The 20,804-nt window shown below is 34.3% G+C and overlaps 1 protein-coding gene across 2 annotated transcripts in view; it reads right to left on the bottom strand.

The window, feature by feature from the left end:
- Lrp1b (LDL receptor related protein 1B) overlaps window positions 1-20,804 on the bottom strand; it is a 2,087,209-nt gene that overhangs the window by 297,494 nt on the left and 1,768,911 nt on the right. For both annotated transcript variants that reach the window (XM_045147485.1, XM_045147484.1), the window contains 4 exons: window positions 13,357-13,549; window positions 12,647-12,772; window positions 8,560-8,688; window positions 5,814-5,933 (listed from right to left, as the gene is read on the bottom strand). In XM_045147485.1, coding sequence (XP_045003420.1) covers window positions 5,814-5,933; window positions 8,560-8,688; window positions 12,647-12,772; window positions 13,357-13,549 — 568 coding nt within the window. The remainder of the gene's footprint in view (window positions 1-5,813; window positions 5,934-8,559; window positions 8,689-12,646; window positions 12,773-13,356; window positions 13,550-20,804) is intronic.

The following is a 20,804-nucleotide window of genomic DNA, read 5'->3' as shown; positions in this document are numbered from 1 at the left end:
ATCTCAATTTGTATATTTCCTTTTTTATCCAGTACTAGGGATTTAACCAGGGGCTAGGAAAATATTCTGCCATTGAGGTGTATCGACTTTTTTTGTTTGTTTTGTTTAGGCAAAGTCTCACTGATTTGTGTAGGTTGGACTTAAACTCATTCTAGCTCAGGAAGGCTCTGAACTTCTAATCTTTCTGAGTAACAAACAAACAAACAAACAAACAAACAAATAAGCTGGGGTTACTGGTCTATGCTACAAAAATTGCCTCTGCATATAGACATCAATCATTTAATATTTTACTTTGTTTTGTTTCAATAGTCACACATAATTTCATCTTCAAATTTGCATATATATGTAGTAAAGTCATCCAAGTGTGGCAATGACTGTAGAAAAAAGGAATAATTGGAAGTCTTGGAACAAACGAGACTCTTTGTCAGTCTTTCCTGTTTTTTAAATAACTTCTATGTGTTGATCTCACATCTGAGTCAGTAAGTCACAGGCTCCTGGCTTGTAGGAAATGGACTCAGTGATATTTTCCTCTATATCTTGAAAGGGACTGAAGAGCAGCACTATGTGTCAAATATTAGTTGAAAAGAAAGTCCAACCAAGATGAAGATACTGAGATAAGCAGTCTTGTGTCTAAAGACAACCCATGGGCTGGAGGGATGGTTTAGTGGTTAAGGTGTTTGCCTACAAAGCTAAAGGACCCAGGTTTGATTCCCTAGGACCCATGTTACCCAGATGCACAAGAGGCCACACACGTCGGGAGTTTGTCTGCAGTGGCTGGAGATCCTGGAACCCCTATTCTCTCTCTCTCTCTCTTTTTCTGCCAAATAAATAAACAACTAAATAAAAATATTAAATACTTTAATTTATAGGAGCTACTCAAATTTTATAAGCCTACATTTTGCTAATAAGCAATAAAATGATTATGTACCTATGATAAATTTCTTAAGGTATGTTAGATAGTTGTGGAAAATGATTAAAAATGAAAATTCTTTTAAGCATCAACTTAAAAAGAATTTTTCTAAATAGGATATAAAAGTTTTCATCAAAAGCAATACTTTGTCTATTTAAGGAGGTCACTAGTGGGTAATGTGTTAGTGGCCAAGGGCTCTTGAAATTGCTGCAGAAAGGGGAACTTTGTCCCATCTCTGGTGCCATGATCTTAGGGATATAAGCCTCAGTAACTGGAATACCTGTGGAATATGGTTCTGCTTAACTCAAGATTAGCAAATGCTGCAGTAACTGTTCAGAAAAGTACTTCTTCCTTAACAAGTATGGCATTCCAGAGGTAAGTTAGTGTTTCTAACTAGACAGTTGGGGCATTTCACATGTCTTGTGTTTAAGAAATTGTAACTGAATATAGCCAAGGAAGGTATAAGAAATGGAACCACTTACTGACATTGTGGTATCACTTGAAATTAAAATAATAAATTCTCTTTTTATTTAAAAAAATTTAGTTACAAGACTTTGTTTTATTTCTTTAGAATATTTCCTAGTGTTATGTCTTTTATAGTATTGTTTCAAAAGAAAGGTTATGGCCAAAGATTGAATCACAAGTACACTGCTCTGTAACCACGAATATAGATGACATTGTTATGCTAAGGACAAAATATTGTTACTTTTATTGTTCTTCAGCAGCTGCTATTAATATCATTAAGCAGAGTAAAATCTATGTTTTACAAAAGGTATTGCTTCAATCACCACTACAAAATTTTAATACCTATCACTTGCTAGGTTCCATATTTTATAAACCCAAGACACTGACTAATTTGTTAACCTCTTTTGAAATTAATCTTATATTTTCTAAAGAAAAAAACATAGCAACATTAATTTGAAATACTTTTTTAAACATTTGTTTTAGAACCTACATTATTAATATTCATTGTTTAATTTCTTCTCAGTATTACTTGATGCTTTACCATCAACCTGGTTTAATGTATGCTCCTCTCCTGATTGAAATACCCTGATAGAATCTCTTTTTGGTCTTCATATTTCTATGCCTCCTTTATATCAAATGCATATTTATTTCCATTCATCTACTTCAAGTATAGTAAAATACATTATTTTAAATTTTCATAGGCAATATGAAATATAGATAGGTAATCTAGTTTGCAAATGCCTTTCAATCTCCTATGGGTTAACTTCAGGCAGCAATGAGGAAGCATAGTAAATATACTGGACAGAAGAGGCTCCTGATTTTCCACATAGCTCCTGAATAACTCGCACACAGTCTGTTCTGTTTCTTCTTTCTATATAGTCTTCTCTTTCCAACTCTTACTTCATCACTTTCCCTTACCTTCACTCTTTCCCAAAAGCTATTTTTATCCTATGTCATTAGTCTTCCCTCTATCCATTATCTGGCTTAACTCAATGTAGTTTTATTCCTTTACTGTTTCATTGGGTGGACTTCCTAAAAGTTAATTAAGAATTTATATGTTCACCAAGAGCAATGGGTACTTGTAGTCCATGTGTGCTATCTTTCCTTGTCTGTAACACTTCAATGCTGAATGCTCCACTTTGATCCACTTTGATGGGTAAAACAATTCCTTTGGCTGAAGAAATGGCTTAGTGGTTAAAGTGCTTGACTGTGAAGCCTAAGGACTCATGTTCAACTCTCTAGGTCCCACATAAGCCAGATGCACAGTGACACAAGCCTGCAATGTTGCACATGCACACAAGGGGAGATATTCTCTCTCTCTCTCTTTCTCTCTTCTGCATGCATAAAAAGAGTAGTCTGTTGGGCTTGCCTCAAAATAAATTAATGAATAAATAATTTCTGAAGAATATCCTTCTGCTAGCCCTGTTCCCTACTTCCACTTTTTAATAAGATTTAAGTTTTTATACAACATTCTTAATTATTTACCCTCTATAAGTTTTTTCCTCTTCATTGAGTCCAACATAAATATGAGTAGTGTAGATCTGGATGCATGAGTTCCAAAGCTCTCTCCATCTCATGTCTTTGGAGTAGGTCACAAGGATGCCTCCAAGTGCTCTAGCCCAATATTGCAGGTGATCTTCATACCTATCTTCTCATCCCCACATGAGCATGATGCTCACCATTATGTATATTATGAAAAAGCCCTCATGCTTCAGAACTCCCTTTACCTTTCCGTTCTCTCCTGTGTGTGTTACCCAACAAAACCACCCCATGCTCCTTTCCCTACTGTTCGTTTTTAGCTTCAGATATTTGCGGAGGACAGTTTTGTTGGTGTGTTATCATCAGTATAGCTTTCATTTATATATATATATATATTTTTATTATTTGTTACTTATTTTACTGTAACTGGGACTCGAGTTCTCCTATTTTAAGGCTTTGGCAACTTTTTAGTAACTACGATAAAATCAGAGGTGATTTACATTGTCTTCATTCTGACATCTTAAACATTTCCCTCAACCACTCCTGTGTTTGTAGTCTTAATCCAATAGTACAGAATTACTCATAGGTTTTAGTGTTAGTGTTTTTATTTGACCTTGCCTTCTTTCTGATCATTCCATGTTATTTATGCCTTTTTATTAGTTATGTACATAGTGTGTTTATAGTTATGTTATTTATACTTTAAAATTATTAAATTTGATGCAGCCTATCTGGATATTTCTAAATTTAAAAAAAATTATTGATGTGTGTGCTGTCATAGTATCACATATGCTCCTCTGTATGTTCTTATGACGGTTGTTCATTTCAAAAATGAAAGGGTTCACCAGATGGTTATTCGCATCAGAATTGAGCATCTAAAGGGGTGTGAGTGTTTCATAATCATGTGCATTGTATTCTGCATTCAAAAAAGTGAGTTTATTAGGCTGGAGAGATGGCTTAGCAGTTAAGGCACTTGCCTGTGAAGTCCAAGGACACAGATTTAATTCTCCAGGTCCCACATAAGCCAGATGTACATAGTGGCACATACTATAGAGATCACTTTCAGTGGCTAGAGGCCCTGGCATGCCCATTCTTACTTTCTCTCTCTGTGTCCCTTTCTCTGTCATAAATAAATAAATAAAAATCAGAAAAAGGGTGAACCTGGTACCAGCACAAGGGTGAAGGAGACAGATACAGAAAACAAGCAACTCTTACCAAACCAGATATCCAGAGACACAGAGACGCCCAAGATCTCATCACTGAAGCATACCTAAAATAAACCTAACATGGCTCAGGGAAATTTGTGGAAGATGGGGCAGAAAGAATGTCAGAGCCACACATTGAGTCATGATACACAAAGACATTTCCTTCTACCCATAACTGATGACTAACCCCACAATGCATGACCCATATACCCTATCAAGGAGGGTCCCTGTGGAGGGGAGAGGACAGGGAGGAGGCTAACAGTGGTACCAACTTGACTGTATTCACTGAGTACAAAACTAATAAATAATAAAAATAAAAATAATTAAAAGGTGAATAATTTAATGGAAAGAATTCAAAAGACAATTGGTTTATAAATATATTTTGGGTTCAAGTTTTATATTGAGTTAAAAGTCAGACAAAAACTTGTTAGTTATTCTACAAACATTGTTACTTCATCAGTGCTCAGTGATTTATAAAGAAGGTAAAAGTTACATTTTCCTTATAGTATGCCATTCAATGTATTACTTACTATTTTATTCAATATGATATTCTAATTTAATTGATTTTCCTATGTTAATACTTTGAAAATTGAGGCAGAATTTGGTCAAGTAAATTTAATGCAAGGCTTTTCACACAGGCAATCTATATTGGTTATTTTCAACAATATAGGGTCAAGGTGGAAAAAAGCATAAATGGGGAAAGCATTGAGTGGATATTCAATACATATATAAAGTGGGTTGACTAGGAAGATGCTTCAAACAACTAGAAAACCTGGTCATGATTAAATATAAACTTGATAAAATATAGATAGATGAAGCATCAAAAATAAAGATACCAATCTTCATAATAACAGATTCAGTAAAATAATGCATCCTTAAGGCATATGTTAAATAAAAGAAACAATGAGAGATTATACACACAGTATCATTTAATTTACAGAAAATCTGTAATGAAAATCTACTATGATAGACAAAATTAGTGGTTGTTTGGCACAAGGAAGTAGATAATGATAAGGGATCTCCTCAAGGTCATGTAAATAAGTATTTTAACACTTCTGTTAAGATGGTAGTTTTATAATGTGGTAATTTTTGTAAAAATCATTATGTACATATGAAATAAATGAATTTGTAGATATATTAAAAATATACCCCAATAAATCTGTTTTAGATATAAAACAAAAATTAAAAAGAATAGTATTATGGTTCTCTGAACAGTTGTTAAGAAATGAAAGTACAGATAAAAAAGTATGTATTAATGAAGGGAACATTTTTACAGTAGTAAGATAAATTCTAAAGTCAACGTATATTGGATAGAAAGATCCTACAAACAAGAAGATACAATTAGAATGGTAGGAAATGATGAGTTTAAAACTAATTAAGACATGATAACATAGTCATAAATTTTTAAATAAATTTATATTGACTAATATATAAAGAAGATACTTTTTCTATCAAACTATATCTGTGTATTCAATGTTTGGCCTTTACCCAACACTTCCAAATCCTTCTACTCTCAACTCTTATGAAACTGGTTTATTTTTTCACATTTCACATAACAGTAAGATCATGTAGCCTCTGCCTCTCTTTGGCTTACTTGATTGGTACAATTATCTCAATTTTCATTCCAAAGGCCAGTATTAAAGTATATTTGGTTGATATTTCTGGGGGGTCCATGACACAGTTCTTTCAGGAGCAAACTGAAAAAGTTCAAGAACACTGTAACACTATTTTATTCTGTTGATGCACAAACCGCTTACCTTTACAGTCAGCTTCATCAGAGTTGTCTCCACAGTCATTTTCACCATCACATAACTTGCCATAAGGAATGCAACGACGGTTATGACAAGGTTTAAAACCTCTCCGGCAGCTTCTGTTTTCTGGTAAATAAAAGCAGAAACTCATAGTAAGAGGTCATACAGAAGTATTTCTACAAAATGAAAACTGTGGATAAAATTTCATTCATTACATTGGTAATTAATCTGTAAAAATGCGCTATGCTTTAGTAAGGTACTGAATTAAGATACCCATCAATTACCAAGGAACACCTCATTAAGTGTATAATTTTTACTTGTTATTATTACTTAGTATTTTGTATCTGATATCTTATATTTTATCTATACATACATGTTGTTTCCCAATCTATCAAGCAGCCTGGGAATAAACATACAAGACATATTTGGTTTACAAAAGACCAGTTGCTATTTCAAAAGTAGAAAAAACCTTCATCATTGATCTCATAACACATTTGTATCCAAAATGATTTTAGTAACAAGAAAACAAGCGCAAAACATGTGTTCTTGAGTTAGTCTGTCAGAGAGGTACCTAAATATCAATACATTTCCCCTAAAAGTATCTTTAAAATGTCCACGAAATTAAATTGTCTTGAACTAATAATGAGCCAATTAAGGTATTAAATGGGATGGGAATATAAATATAACATTCCAGAAGCTATAGAACATAGCAAATACAGTTCTAAGAGTGACATTAAAAAAGAGGAGAACCTGACAACACAGCGAGGGAAGACTAGAAAAGCAACAATACAGCAAATTCCAAATTGGTAGAAAGGACTAATAGAGACCATAGTGGAAATAATGGGAATGGATGTTAAAAAAAGCAAAGCATGCCTGATACATAATATACAGTAACTCTAAAATTTAATAGCAAGTTAAAGCAACCCAATTTAATAATGGCCCATTTCCCAAAAGAAGACAAATGAACTACAAGCATGTGCAAAAGTCACTGACTATGAGAACTATCTATGCAAGTCAATGACACATTCAAACATCATATAACCAGTTTGAATGAAAAGACAAAAGATAGCTTTTGGACTTGAAAGATATGGAAATATTTGCCTCTTTTTTAAGGGACATAAACTGGTATTGACATTATGGGAAATGTAGGGGTCTTCCAAAAATGAGAGGTTGTCTTCTGGCCTCAACACATGTGTGCCAACACACATGTAAAAACATATACACTCAAACCACAAGTCACACAGCAAATAAAGAAGTGATTTTTAATGAGATATAGAACAATTATATGATCCATGAATCCTATTTCTTGATGCTTGGCAAAGGTAATGGAATTCACCATGGAACAAGACTTCTGCACTAGCAAGTATGGAGAAGCATAGACAAGATATTGCATAGACAAGATATGGAATTACTATATGGTCCTTTGGAAATTTGGAATATGTATGCAGCATTATCTTATGAAGATTTTTAAAAATACTGAGTTCCTGACATTTGTAGCAACCAGGAACAAATTATCTTTGACTATTTTGGTGGTTTGCGTCAGATATTCCCTATAAGGTCATGTTTTCTGAATGGTTGGTCCCCAGCTAGTGGACTCTTTAGAAGAGATATGTTGCTGAGAGTGGATCTTGAGGTTTATTAGCCCGTAGCTTGCCAGTGTTGGTTCTGCTCACTCTCCTGAGGCTATTTTCCACCTGCTGTGTCATAAGTAATATCCAGCTTCTGCTCAAACCATGCATTCCCCAGCCATCATGGAGCTTCCATTTGAGACTATAAGTCCAAATAAATACTTTCCATCCATCAGTTGCTTTTGTTTGGGTGTTTTGTTTCAGTTATAGAAAGGTAAGTGCTACAAAATTTATTTTAACTGAGGATATTAATTTGTATTGGAAGAATCCATGTGTGTTTCTAAATATCCATCTTCTTTTATCTTATCCTTTATTTTTTTTTTCTTTTACTTATGTATAATTGCTACTTGAGAAATAGAACAAAGCATGAAAGTGGATATGTGTAGTAACAATTCCAAATAGTGCTTCTTGGGTTATCAATGCATAGTGTGATGATGCTATTGGATGTATAGAGTTAAAATAAATCTCAGTCATTTCATAATAATCTGGAACAATTATATAACAAAGATAATATAGGCAAGGAAGGAAAACCCTCATTGCTTCCTGTAAAAGTGAGACTTTCCTTTAGAACTGGCCTTGCACTTGGTGTCCCCAGCAGAACTATGGGTGGCTAAAACCCATGAATGATAGAGATCAGGATTAAAGCAGTCAGTCTTCATACCAGAGGACACTAGCTTCTGTAAGAACAAATGAAATTAAAAACGTTCTGAAACCCATCCAAGAATCTGCTAACTGTGGGTGGATCTTTGCTACTATCAGCCTGTCACAGACATGAATATTTCTGAACTGCATTTTAAGGAATGTAAGTCTAAAACTTATTAGTAAAGATGAAATACTAGGCAGCTCAAAAGACAGACACCTAATCTCTATTAATTTGCATTTCATGCATAGAAAATCATGAGAAAATTCTTCATGTATCATGTATCATGGTTACAGGCTAAGAACCAAGGGATTTCATTTCAACACAAGCCAAGTCAGTCAGTTTGCCTAAGAGACACATGTTACTGAGAGGCATTAACAACATTGTTCACATGAAACGAAAGTACACAAACAAGCTAAAAACTATATTTTAAAAGAACAAGAAACATGTGTCTATAATGAGCAATCCCTTGTTAGACACTTACCACAGTAGAGTAATTTTTCATCTGATTTATCCTTACAATGAGGAATGCCGTCACAGGTGAGCAGATAGTCAATGCACTCACCATTTCCACACTCAAATTCAGAATAAATGTTGCAAGAGAAGTTTTTAGCTGAAAGAAAAAAAAGAAATTCAATGTTTACTGTAATGATAATTGTTTCTGATGCCATTAACATTGTATTCCTTAATCTTAGTTACAAAAATAAATTAAAATATATGAAAATGTAAGCTGGATCAGAAGACAATGATTTATGACATTTGTATATTAAAAATTAGCAGGGAAACTTTCTGTTCTTACTTTATCTTTTTAAGTATTTTTTTCCCCCCTGAGGTCTTGCGCTAACCAAGCTGACCAGGAATTCACTATGTAGTTGTCGCAAGGCGGCCTCGAACTCATGGCGATCCTTCTACCTCTGCCTCCTGAGTATTAGAATTGAAGGCATGAACTAGGTGTTTTGGGGGTTGCTGGATTATTATTATTTTATGCTTAATTGTATATTTTGGTAATCAATCGATGACTATATGTGTATAGAGTAAAATCAGTTTATAATTAACAGTCCATATTAAAAATATGTATTTTTTAAAGAACCAGTAAGCCAGGAGTAGATGCTCATTCATGTAATTTCAGCACTTGACAAGCTGAGATTGGAAGAAAACAAGTCATGGCTAGCATGAGCTACACAGTGTGATCAAGGCCACTCTGGGCTACACAGTGAGATGTTGTTACAACAAACAATTAAAACACACACACACACACACACACACACACACAAAAGCAATAAAAAATAAAAGTTAAAAAAGCTTTATACATTTTGACAGTACTTTTGTAATAATAGAATATATTATGTATTATTCAAAATTCTCCATATAAAAAATGCATTCCTTAATAACTAACATGAAATCTTCTCAATCAAGAAGATGATTCCTTTGTCCCTCACTTCTGACTTGATCATCTCAAACTTTCTTATGAGGAAACTATAGTAGCTTATCACCTTGCTAAGAAGTAGTAGAACTAAAAATCCTCCTCAGCCTCTGGCTCCCTTTATGTCTGGAAAGCACTGGAAGCTAGGGTTGAAATGAGAATCCAGAAAGCCGTGTCTGACATTGGCAGCTTCCACTGCCCACTACCATGTCTGGCCATTTCCAGGATTTTCGAGTGTAATTAGTCTGAGTTTTTTCATTCTTTCTTTCTTTTTAAAATATGGTTTGTTCTAAGTTGCAGGCATAAGCTAACACTGACAAAATCCCCAATATCTCTTCTACAGCAGTTTCCTTCGCAGTGTCACATGTGACTTCTGATTTTAGTGGCCTGTACTGATGAAAATCAATTGTTTCCTTATTAAAAATGTACCTACTTACAAATTTTTGGAATCTATTGTTTGTTTTAACAACTGTACATGGCCATCAAATCATATTAATTATGTCTGTTGTAATTAAAATTGATTTATACAGGACATACAGTTTAACTTTTTATTTCCAGTCAGATTTTTTATTCATTCAGTTGAATATACAGTAATACCCTATCTAGTGTTTTATTTATTCATTATTCCTTGAATTACAGTAATTGTAATATCATATTTATACATTATACAAATTTGTACTTTCTGAATTTTTTAGTGATAAGAAAAACATTACAAATACAATTTTCTGGTGTGATAAAAATTTTACTGTTCAGCCACCAGTCAAAGAAGAATATCATTTCAGTGAAAATGGCAATGAATTATTAAGCTAAAAATTATAATCACCACTGCTCATTAAGTGAGAGAATTCTCTCATGTACCACAGAAAACCCAAGTCAATTCCCAGGCAACTTACTATTGCACATTTCCATATCTATGAGATATTTTTCAATGATCCCTATTTAAAGCCATGAATAAAACATATTTCAACCCTAAAAATTAATGTTACACTTACTATAAAGCATTAAGTACATTACTGGCATTATAAGAGAATCACTTTAGCTCATGAAATGAGAAAAATGTAGACTGAAAGTTTATCCTTGCTCCTGGCTTACTTGGTCTGCTTCATTACAACCTAGTTACTTTCTACTTTCCAATAACAATTTGTTGTTATTGGAAAATCCACACTGAGTATTCATATTCATGTTTCCTTTTGGGAAATCATGCATGTTTGAGCATATATATATATATATATATATATATATATATATATATATATATATATATATATATATATAAAATTTTTTGTAGGACCACAATTCTTCTTCCTCATTTGTATACATTTGATAAAACAGCATGATGAGTTTTCTGGATCTGTCTAGGAACAGTAGAATTTGTTTGTCCTCTTGTCCTCTTTCCTGACAATGACTTTAACTAATTCTGCTTGCTCATCCTGTTTTTATGATGGCTGTTGCTCAGGTTAGCAACTGCATGAATATCTTATCAACAATTATGACAGTAAATGGTTCCCCAAACCCTTTGTCCTCAGGTAGGTGTTTATAATGAACAAGGCATTACATTCATAAACATTTCTGAATGATCTCATTCAGGTGTGGATATAGATATGCCAGAATTTTTTTCTCATACATGGATTTGACATGAAAAAGCCAACGGCTACTTTGCTTTTTCACTATTGGACCACAGGGTTACAAAACAAATTCACAGTGAATAGAGTCTGCCTGGAGAGGAAATTGTCACCTCTGAGGAGCCCAGTGTCATTCTCCAGCTCCATGGTGATGCAGCTGTGCTAGCTTGGAATGATATTTTTCTCTCTAGAGCATCTCTTCTTTTCATCAAAGAGAAGCAGGTGGCACAGGAGGGACAGTAGTATATAACCTACTTTCAGCAGCAGGCCTCCACTGTATACAAATAAGTCTTGCATCTTTCATCAAAAGCATTACGTGAATACTAGCCTGTGGGAAAAATATGAGTGATTCTAACATAGGGCTATCTAGGCTAGTAGACTGCATCAGATGCAGATTGTTAGGCCTGAAGCCACATGCACAAATGAAAAGATAGTTTAAGCAATGTCCTGAGCTTTTCAGCAAAGTCCTAAACAACAACAACAAAAAAAATACATGGGAAATTGTGGCCTGGGGATAATAAATTTAGTCTTTGCCTTAACAGTCATGGAATACTTTCCCCTTTCATTTGTTTAGGTGCAGTTTTATTCTAATGGGTGTCATGGGTTTGGTACCAGATTTCAAGAAGAAAAATTTGTAGAAGACACAAGAGAAGATCATCTTCATGGACAAAGGCAGAAAGCGACTGAAGATAAAGATGAAATCTATTTATTTATAGTGTAAACCTACCCTTCTCTATTAATTTTCTAAAGTAAAAAGATGAGAGATGAGACTACACATAGGGAGAAAATTTTGTCAAACCTGACACATTTAAAAGTTAATTCACTAATTCCTATCAAGGTGCTTTTCTGTTCACCATTCTCATACACAAATAGTCTCAATGTTAAAAAGAAATTAACCTTTTTATGTTTCTTGCTAATTTTTCATGATATTATTAAAACACTTGAACCATTATTTATTTTGGGAACTTAGCTGTTATTAAGTGTATATTGTAATGATACTAATTAAAAAGTGGAATGCCTTTGGGAGGCATAAACATCATGCAAGGCTGGAATGTTACATTCTTAATTAACAGTTTGGAAATGATTACAAATAATCTGCATTTACAATCCTCTCATTTACATACTGCAATGGACTCTGAGTGGTTTTCCTGCAAGGCTACTGATCAACTGTATAAATTCTAGATCATTTCAGCTTTAATTAATGTTTTAATTAGTGTATTTTCAAATTTACAGCTACAAGTTTTAAAATGCTCTTGTGTGCAGGTGTTTCTTAAGCTAGCCCCAACATTGTCAATTCTAAATTAAACTGGATAGTGTTTATCACTGTTTTGGTTACCATTACCTATCATATGGTGCTTTAATTAAGTATAGTAGTGAAACAAGTTCCTTTCACAGAAGAGACCTAAACAAGTTGAACTTCTATTGGTGGGTAAGTTAAATTTAGGGATCCACTAAGATAACTGTAACACATGCCAATGACATTTTAAGTAGAAATGTCTTATTTCATTTTGATTCTCTTTACTTACTCACACATCTGTTGTCATCTACCAATATTCGGTCCCCTCTGCAGGAACAATTTATTCTTCCATCAGGAGTTAAAAGACAGAGGTCATGACAACCACCATTCAATAAAGCACATGGAGAGAGCTCACCTGCAATGGAGAGGCTTTAGATAATACTTGGAAAGAAATGCCTAGTCTGTGTTAATTATAGGTTAATAGTAAGCTATAGAAATGCCTTAATGACACAGTGTTATTCCATAAATAAAGAATATTCAGGAGTGTGACAATCTAAGCATTCCAAAAGAGAAGCACATTAGAAAACTGCATTACATGCATCACTATGTCTTGCTAATATATTTGTCATGAATAGCATAATTTTAAATGAGATAGCCTCACTGGAAACCACATTAATACTACAAACTAAGATTTTCAAGTTTTGCAGTGACTGGAGAATTTTTAAGCCCAAATGTAAAGCTTATCAAGAAATACTATTCTTAAAATATCTTAATTTGAATTTCAAAGATATGAAGAGTAGGAGATCATTAAATAGAATTCTATAAGTAAGTAATGTTGAGATTGCTCTTCTGTTGATAAAGCACTATAGAAATTACTTAAGTATTTCATGGAATTTTAATAAATTGAAAGGTAACTATTCAATACTGTTCCTCAAAATGATGACCAAACAAAATTCATACTACTAGAAAACATTAAAAATTTGAGGTGATACAACTTACAACTATTGGTGTCATTGGCAACAGCTATGATTCCCATTGGTTGATGTGGAATATCAGAACGAAGAACTTTTGTGTCTCCCCCAGTGTACTTGTTGGACCGCAGGATTGCTCTTCTTCCCCAGTCTGACCAGAAGATATAATCATCATACACAGCCAGACTAAGGAAAGTCCCTGGCCCAGATTTGACAATAACCTAGAAGGAGTTAAAATAAGTTTTGACAATAAAATTTTAGATATATCCACATTTATATTTTTGCACTAGAAAAAAGGGACAAAATTTAATTGTATAAAAGTCATAAGAATCAACACATAAAATTGCAGTAAATGTGTAATCAGAGTAAGATGAATAATTTATTTTAAATGTTTAAAGCATACTCATAATATGAATAGAAATAGAAAAGCAGCAAGAGAAGAATGACCATTCTCATTATTATTAACTCAACATTATCCAATGTTCTGACCAGTGAAATAAAAGCAGTAAAACAGAAAACATGCCAAATTTTATTAAATTGCAGTGCATAAAACTCGCATAAAAACCCAAGAGCAATCCTCTCTCTCTTATTCTCTCTCTCTTACTCTCTCTCTCTCATGTACATGTGCTCTTTCTCTCATTCTCTCTAAAAATAAATGAATGACTAAGTAAAAAGGAATCCAAGAGCTACTATAAAAGAAAACCCTAGAAAAGTGGATTTAGTAAGGATGAAAAACATTTTTGCTATATGTATTTTTTAAATTGATAATATTGAGGAAATATCATTTAAAATGAATTTTGTAGTAACAACAAATATAAGATAAATTTAAAAAATGAGAGATATTGAAAACTAAAATGTTCCTAGCCAAGATCAATATCAAGGTAAATTATCAGAAATATCCTGTTCATGGTTTATATGATTATGTATCATTAAAAAGTTATTTTACCTCAATAAATTGCATTCAAAGAACAATAAAAATCCTTTAGAATTTTTAGTACAAATTATAAGCTGCCCTCATAATTCATGAAAGATGCAAATGATCTAGAATAGTAAGTAAAAAGTGTTAGAGGACTCCCCTTAGTATTTTTGAAGACACAAAATGATAGCTATCAGGATCATATAGTTATTAGCACCATTAGAAGAGTAAGATCATGTCTATGGCAGCGGAGGTCATGAGCCTTAGGGGCATAAAGCCTGCTCTTGTCTGGATAAATGCATATATTATTCGCACCAAGTTACCCTGAAAGCATTACACTTAATGTTCATATTCATATATTAATGCTACTCTCACTTCTGGTTAGAGAAGCTTCTCTTATCAGATGGCAATGACCACTGGGATGACCCAAAAGGCAACATAGTGCTGAGAAGAAAGGACAGAGGTGTGTCTACCACTGAAACATCTCTATCACACCCCTCAAGGCTCAGGGTCCATTGCAGAATAGGTGGTAGAAAGAATGTAAGAGCCAAAAGAAAGGTACTAATCCTTATACATAACTGTCTGGACAGAAATTGGCCTTGATATCCAAGACCTCACAGTGCCTAGCCATACCTACACAAGATCCTCATGATAGGAGAAAGAGATGATGACATCAAATTAAAAGAGAGACTAATGGAGAGAGGGAGGGGATGTGAAGAAGAGCAGAGTTATGAAGGGGAAAGTGGGGGAGGGGAGGGAAATACCATGGTTTGTTGCCCCTAACTATAGATGTTGTCAAATACATATATATATATATATACACACATATATATATATACACACACATACATATATATATATATATATATATATATATATATATATATGTATACACACACACACACACACACACACACACACATATATACATACAATGTATGTATATATATAGAGAGAGAGAGTAAATGTATCAACAAGGCTATTAAATATATACATATTAATTTATGCTAAATACATATTTTGTATATGTACATATCTATAAATATAAAATATGAAAGGATAGAAAACCTAAAAAAATGAAGAGTACAATCATAACTAGACCTTTTATATCTCCACACATACATATAAATGAGGGTTGAAAAAGTATATTGGTTATTCAAAGACTGTTTTTTTTCTTTGACAAATTGTATTTGAATAACTGAATATACATATGCACAGTGAAAACCCTTTCATTTGTACCTCATGCCATGTGAAAAAAGTAATCCAAAATCAATCATAGAGTTATATATAAAAACTGGAGCCATAAAACTTCTAGCAAGCAGTAAAACTAAGAAAAGTAATTTTATGACCATGGATCCTATCAAAATTTTAGTACAACACTCAAAATTATGATCTTTGAAATTTTGATAAAGTAAACTCAATAAAAGTTAAAACTTTGCTTCCCAAATGAAGTTGGGGAGAAAATTAAAAGAACAACCTAAAGAAGGAAAAATATTAGCATACCTTAATAGAACAAAAGGCATGCACAAAGAAATTAAGAATTCAGTAACAAAATGATTGTAGGTAACCAACAGCTTTCTGACTTATTAAAGATCCACTCAGTATAAAGGGACCCTTATTTGGAACTGGAAACCAGATCAGAATCCTATAGAGACAAAAGTAATGCTCTCCAGTGTCAAGCTGTCACTAGTCTTTAGCTAAAAGGAGGGTTATATACATCAAATTCTCCCTAAATTAATAATGTTTTTCCTATTTAAATTAGGCTGATTTGACTCTTCTTTGGAGAATCTGTTCTTTTTCAGAAGATAGTGAGACCCGAGGAGATAAACTACCCCTCATATTTTACCCAAGCCACAGCTGAAACCAAAGAGGAATTGAGGAGACAAGCAAGAGTACTCCTTCCATGGTGAACCTAATAATCAGTACCAGTGTGAAGGAGACAGACATGACCCTGAGGATACTCAACACTTACTGAAGCTGAGATCTAGAGGCTTCTAAGGGTTCAGCACTGATGTAGACTTAAAACTCACCAACCACAGCTCAAGGCATTTTGCAGAAGAGGAGGTCGAAAGATTGTAAGAGCCACAGCTTGAAACATCATGCCCAGAGGCATTCCTTCCCCACCAAAATAACTGACGGCTGCTACAACAATGTGTAACCCATAATCCCATAGGGACTACCTGCAACCCCTCTGAAGAGGGTCCCCAGAGAAATGGGGGCAGGGATGAGGGAAATGAAGTTACCAATACATTACGTACCCATACAAAATGTTGTCAATGAAATAATAATAAAAGAAAAAAAATAAATACAAAATTACAATTCAAAAGGAACAATATCTCAATGGTAAATACAGGAAATTTTATATTACCATAGTCAAGATATTTTACTAAAAAAGTTATATGCATGCCAATAAGCATATAAAATCACCTTTAACTATTAAGAAACATCTAACTAAAAGCCCCCAAAGGCCCAACATGTCACAGGAAATTATAATGGCTGAAGCAGAAAAGGCTGAGCATATCAAGGATTAGTATGGGTGGAGGAGAATTGGCATCTATATTAAGTCAAACAACCAAAATGGGAATTTCAATTCACTTTCTCTGAAGATATCAGAATCACAGATATCACGTAATCAGTCACATTTATGATATAAGCTTGCTATGCCAGAAACATAAATGGAAAGTTTGTGTCTTCTTAAAGAACAACACTGGTAACAGCAGCCCCAGCAGCAGCAGACCCAGGAGTGGCAGCAGCGGCAGACTCGGCGGCAGCAGCTTCAGGGGGAGCAGCAGCAGTGGACACAGCAGCAGCAGCTTCAACAGCAGTGGTGGCTCCAGCAGTGGCAGCTACAGCAGCAGCAGAGGCAGCAGCAGTGGCTCAGTTTGCCCCGTAGGAAAAGCAAGTGCCCAGCTCCAGAAATCAGAACAGCAGCCCAACGACCCAGGCAGCAACTTGACTGAGACCAAAATCACCCAAGGTAACTGGGATTGCACCAGGGAAGGGTCTCACTTGGTCACAAACTGACTTGGATCCCTCAACAGACCAGAAATCTAAACCTCTTTGTTGATAGAGGATCTGGTCATTATAATAACTACTCTTGCATACATACTCAGGGCTGTTTTTGATTGAATGTGTACAGTGTTTAGTTAAATTTTAGAATCTACCTGTATTTTATTCCACTCAGCCTGCTTGAATACTCCTATAGCAGGGAAACTCAACACCTAAGAACATCTTTGTAGATACTCTGAGAGTCTTAAGAGCCACACCTAACACCTTAAGGTCCTATCTTGAAAATATATTACATCAAATCAATAGATACAGCTAAGAATACACACCTAGCTAGAAAATCCAAGCATTAACTTAATCTAAGATGCAAAAATATATACATTATAACACAAGAAACACTAAAAGGCAAGATGATATGAATCCACCTAAAAGTATTAATGCATCAGAAATGTCCTCCAGTGAGAAAGAGTTAGAGGAAATGCCTGAGAAAGAGTTCAAAAGAATAATTATAAATATGTTCAAAGAGGTCAAAGAACACATGAAAACAATCAAAGAAGAAATCAAAGAGGAAATCAAAGAGGAAATCAAAGAGGAAATCAAAGGAATCAAAGAAGAGGCAGGACACCAATTTAATGAAATAAAGAAGGCAATACAAGACATAAATAGGGAAATAGAAATAATAAAGAAAAACCAGTCAGAATTACTAGCAATGAAGAACACAGTTAATGAAATAAAAAACTCTGTAGAAAATCACACCAGTAGGATGGATGAGGGAGAGGACAGAATATCTAAGCTAGAAGACCAGGTGGCAGACCTAATGCAGTCCAACAAAGAGAAAGACAAACTTATAGAAAAGTATGAGTGGGAATTTCAAGATATTCGGGACACTATGAAAAGATCCAATATAAGAAGTCAGGGCATAGTAGAAGGAGAAGAACTCCACTCCAGAGGCATAGTAGGCATCTTGAACAAAATCATAGAGGAAAATTTCCCCCAATTTGGGAAAGAGGTGCCAAAACAGATACAGGAAGCTTTTAGAACCCCAGCCAGACAAAACCCAGAAAGAACCTCTCCTCGCCATATTATAATCAAACTTCCAAACACACACACCAAAGAAAAAATATTGAAAGCAGCTAGAGAGAAAAATCAAGTTACCTACAAAAGCAAGCCCATCATGATTACAGCAGATTATTCAACACAAACTTTTAAAGCCAGAAGGGCTTGGAGTGATATATGCCAAGTTCTGAAAGATAACACCTGTCAACCAAGGTTACTTTATCCTGCAAAGGTATCCATTCAAATAGATGGAGAAATAAAGACATTCCATGACAAAAGTAGGGTAAAGGAATATTTGAAGACAAAACCAGCTCTACAGAAAAGACTTGATAGAATCCTCCATGCTGAACAAAAGGAAAAGCACACATATAAGGAACCTAGAAAAAACAAGCTATACTCAAATACCAGTTAACATAAGAGAGCACAGGTAGAACAAGAAACACACACACACAAAAAAAATGGCAAACATAAATACACACCTTTCAATAATATGTCTTAATATCAATGGACTCAATGCCCCAACGAAAAGACATAGATTTGCAGACTGGGTTAAAAAGCAGGATCCTACAATTTGTTGTCTCCAAGAAATCACCTTTCTACAAAGGATAGACATTATCTTAGGGTGAAAGGTTGGAAGACGGTGTTTCAAGCAAATGGGCCTAGAAAACAAGCAGGGGTTGCTATCCTAATATCAGACAGGGTAGACTTTAGTCCGACGTTAGTCAAGAAAGATAAGGAAGGTCACTTTATATTGATTAAGGGCACACTCCAACAGGAGGACATTACAATCCTAAACATATATGCACCTAACATGGGGGCTCCCAAATTCGTCAAACAAACACTATTAGAACTAAGTTCACAGATAACACCAAACACAGTGGTGGTGGGTGACTTTAACACCCCACTCTCATCAATTGACAGGTCATCCAGGGAAAGAATAAACAGAGAGGAATCTGGACTAAATGAGGTCATAGAAGGAATGGGCCTAACAGATATATACAGGACATTTCATCCAAAGGCTGCAGAATATACATTCTTTTCAGCAGCACATGGAACATTCTCTAAAATAGACCATATATTAGGACACAAAGCAAATCTTAACAAATTCAGGAAAATTGAAATAATTCCTTGCATTCTATCTGACCACAATGGAATTAAACTACAAATCAGTAGCAAGAAAGGCTATAGAGCATACACAAAATCATGGAAACTAAACAATACACTACTAAATGATGAATGGGTCAATGAAGAAATCAATAAGGAAATCAAAAAAATTATAGAGTCAAATGATAATGAGAACACAACATACCAAAATCTCTGGGACACAATGAAGGCAGTTCTAAGCGGTAAATTTATAGCCTTGAGTGCCTATATTAAGAAATTAGAACGGTCGCAAGTAAACGACCTAATGCTTCGCCTTAAAGCCTTGGAAAAAGAAGAACAAGGCAAACCAAAAATCATTATACGGGAAGAAATAATAAAGATTAGGGCAGAAATTAATGAAATAGAAACAAAAAGAACAATCCAAAGAATTAATGAAACAAAGACTTGGTTCTTTGACAGGATAAACAAGATTGATAAACCCTTAGCAAATCTGACCAAAAGAAAGAGAGAAGAGATACAAATTAATAAAATCAGAGATGAACAAGGTAACATCACAACAGATTCCAGAGAAATTCAAAAAATCATAGGGACATACTATAAAAGCATATACTCCAGAAAGTATGAAAATCTGAAAGAAATGGATGATTTCCTTGATCTATATGACCTACCTAAATTAAATCAAAATGAGATTAATCACTTAAATATACCTATAACAAACATGGATATCCGAACAGTTATCAATAATCTCCCAACTAAAAAAAGCTCAGGCCCGGACGGATTCACTGCTGAATTTTACCAGACATTTAAGGAAGAGCTAACACCATTGCTTCTTAAGCTTTTCCAGGAAATAGGAAAAGAAGGAATTCTACCAAACTCCTTCTATGAGGCCAGCATCACCCTGATACCAAAACCAGGCAAAGATAGAACAAAAAAAGAAAATTACAGACCAATCTCCCTCAGGAATATAGATGCAAAAATTCTCAACAAAATATTGGCAAACAGAATACAAGAGTATATCAAAAAGATCGTTCACCCTGACCAAGTAGGCTTTATCACAGAGATGCAGGGATGGTTCAACATACGCAAATCTATAAATGTAATACATTACATAAACAGGTTGAAGGACAAAAATCATATGATCATCTCATTAGACGCAGAGAAAGCATTTGACAAAATCCAACATCCCTTCATGATAAAAGTCCTACAGAGACTGGGAATAGAAGGAACATATCTCAATATAATAAAGGCTATTTATGACAAGCCTACAGCCAACATATTATTAAATGGGGAAAAACTGGAAGCTTTTCCACTAAAATCAGGAACAAGACAAGGGTGTCCAGAGTCCCCACTTTTATTTAATATAGTTTTGGAAGTCTTAGCCATAGCAATAAGGC

The sequence above is a fragment of the Jaculus jaculus genome, chromosome 4 (genome assembly GCF_020740685.1).
Source record: "Jaculus jaculus isolate mJacJac1 chromosome 4, mJacJac1.mat.Y.cur, whole genome shotgun sequence".
NCBI classification, from domain to species: Eukaryota; Metazoa; Chordata; class Mammalia; order Rodentia; family Dipodidae; genus Jaculus; species Jaculus jaculus.
This window is presented reverse-complemented; position numbering and strand designations above follow the sequence as displayed.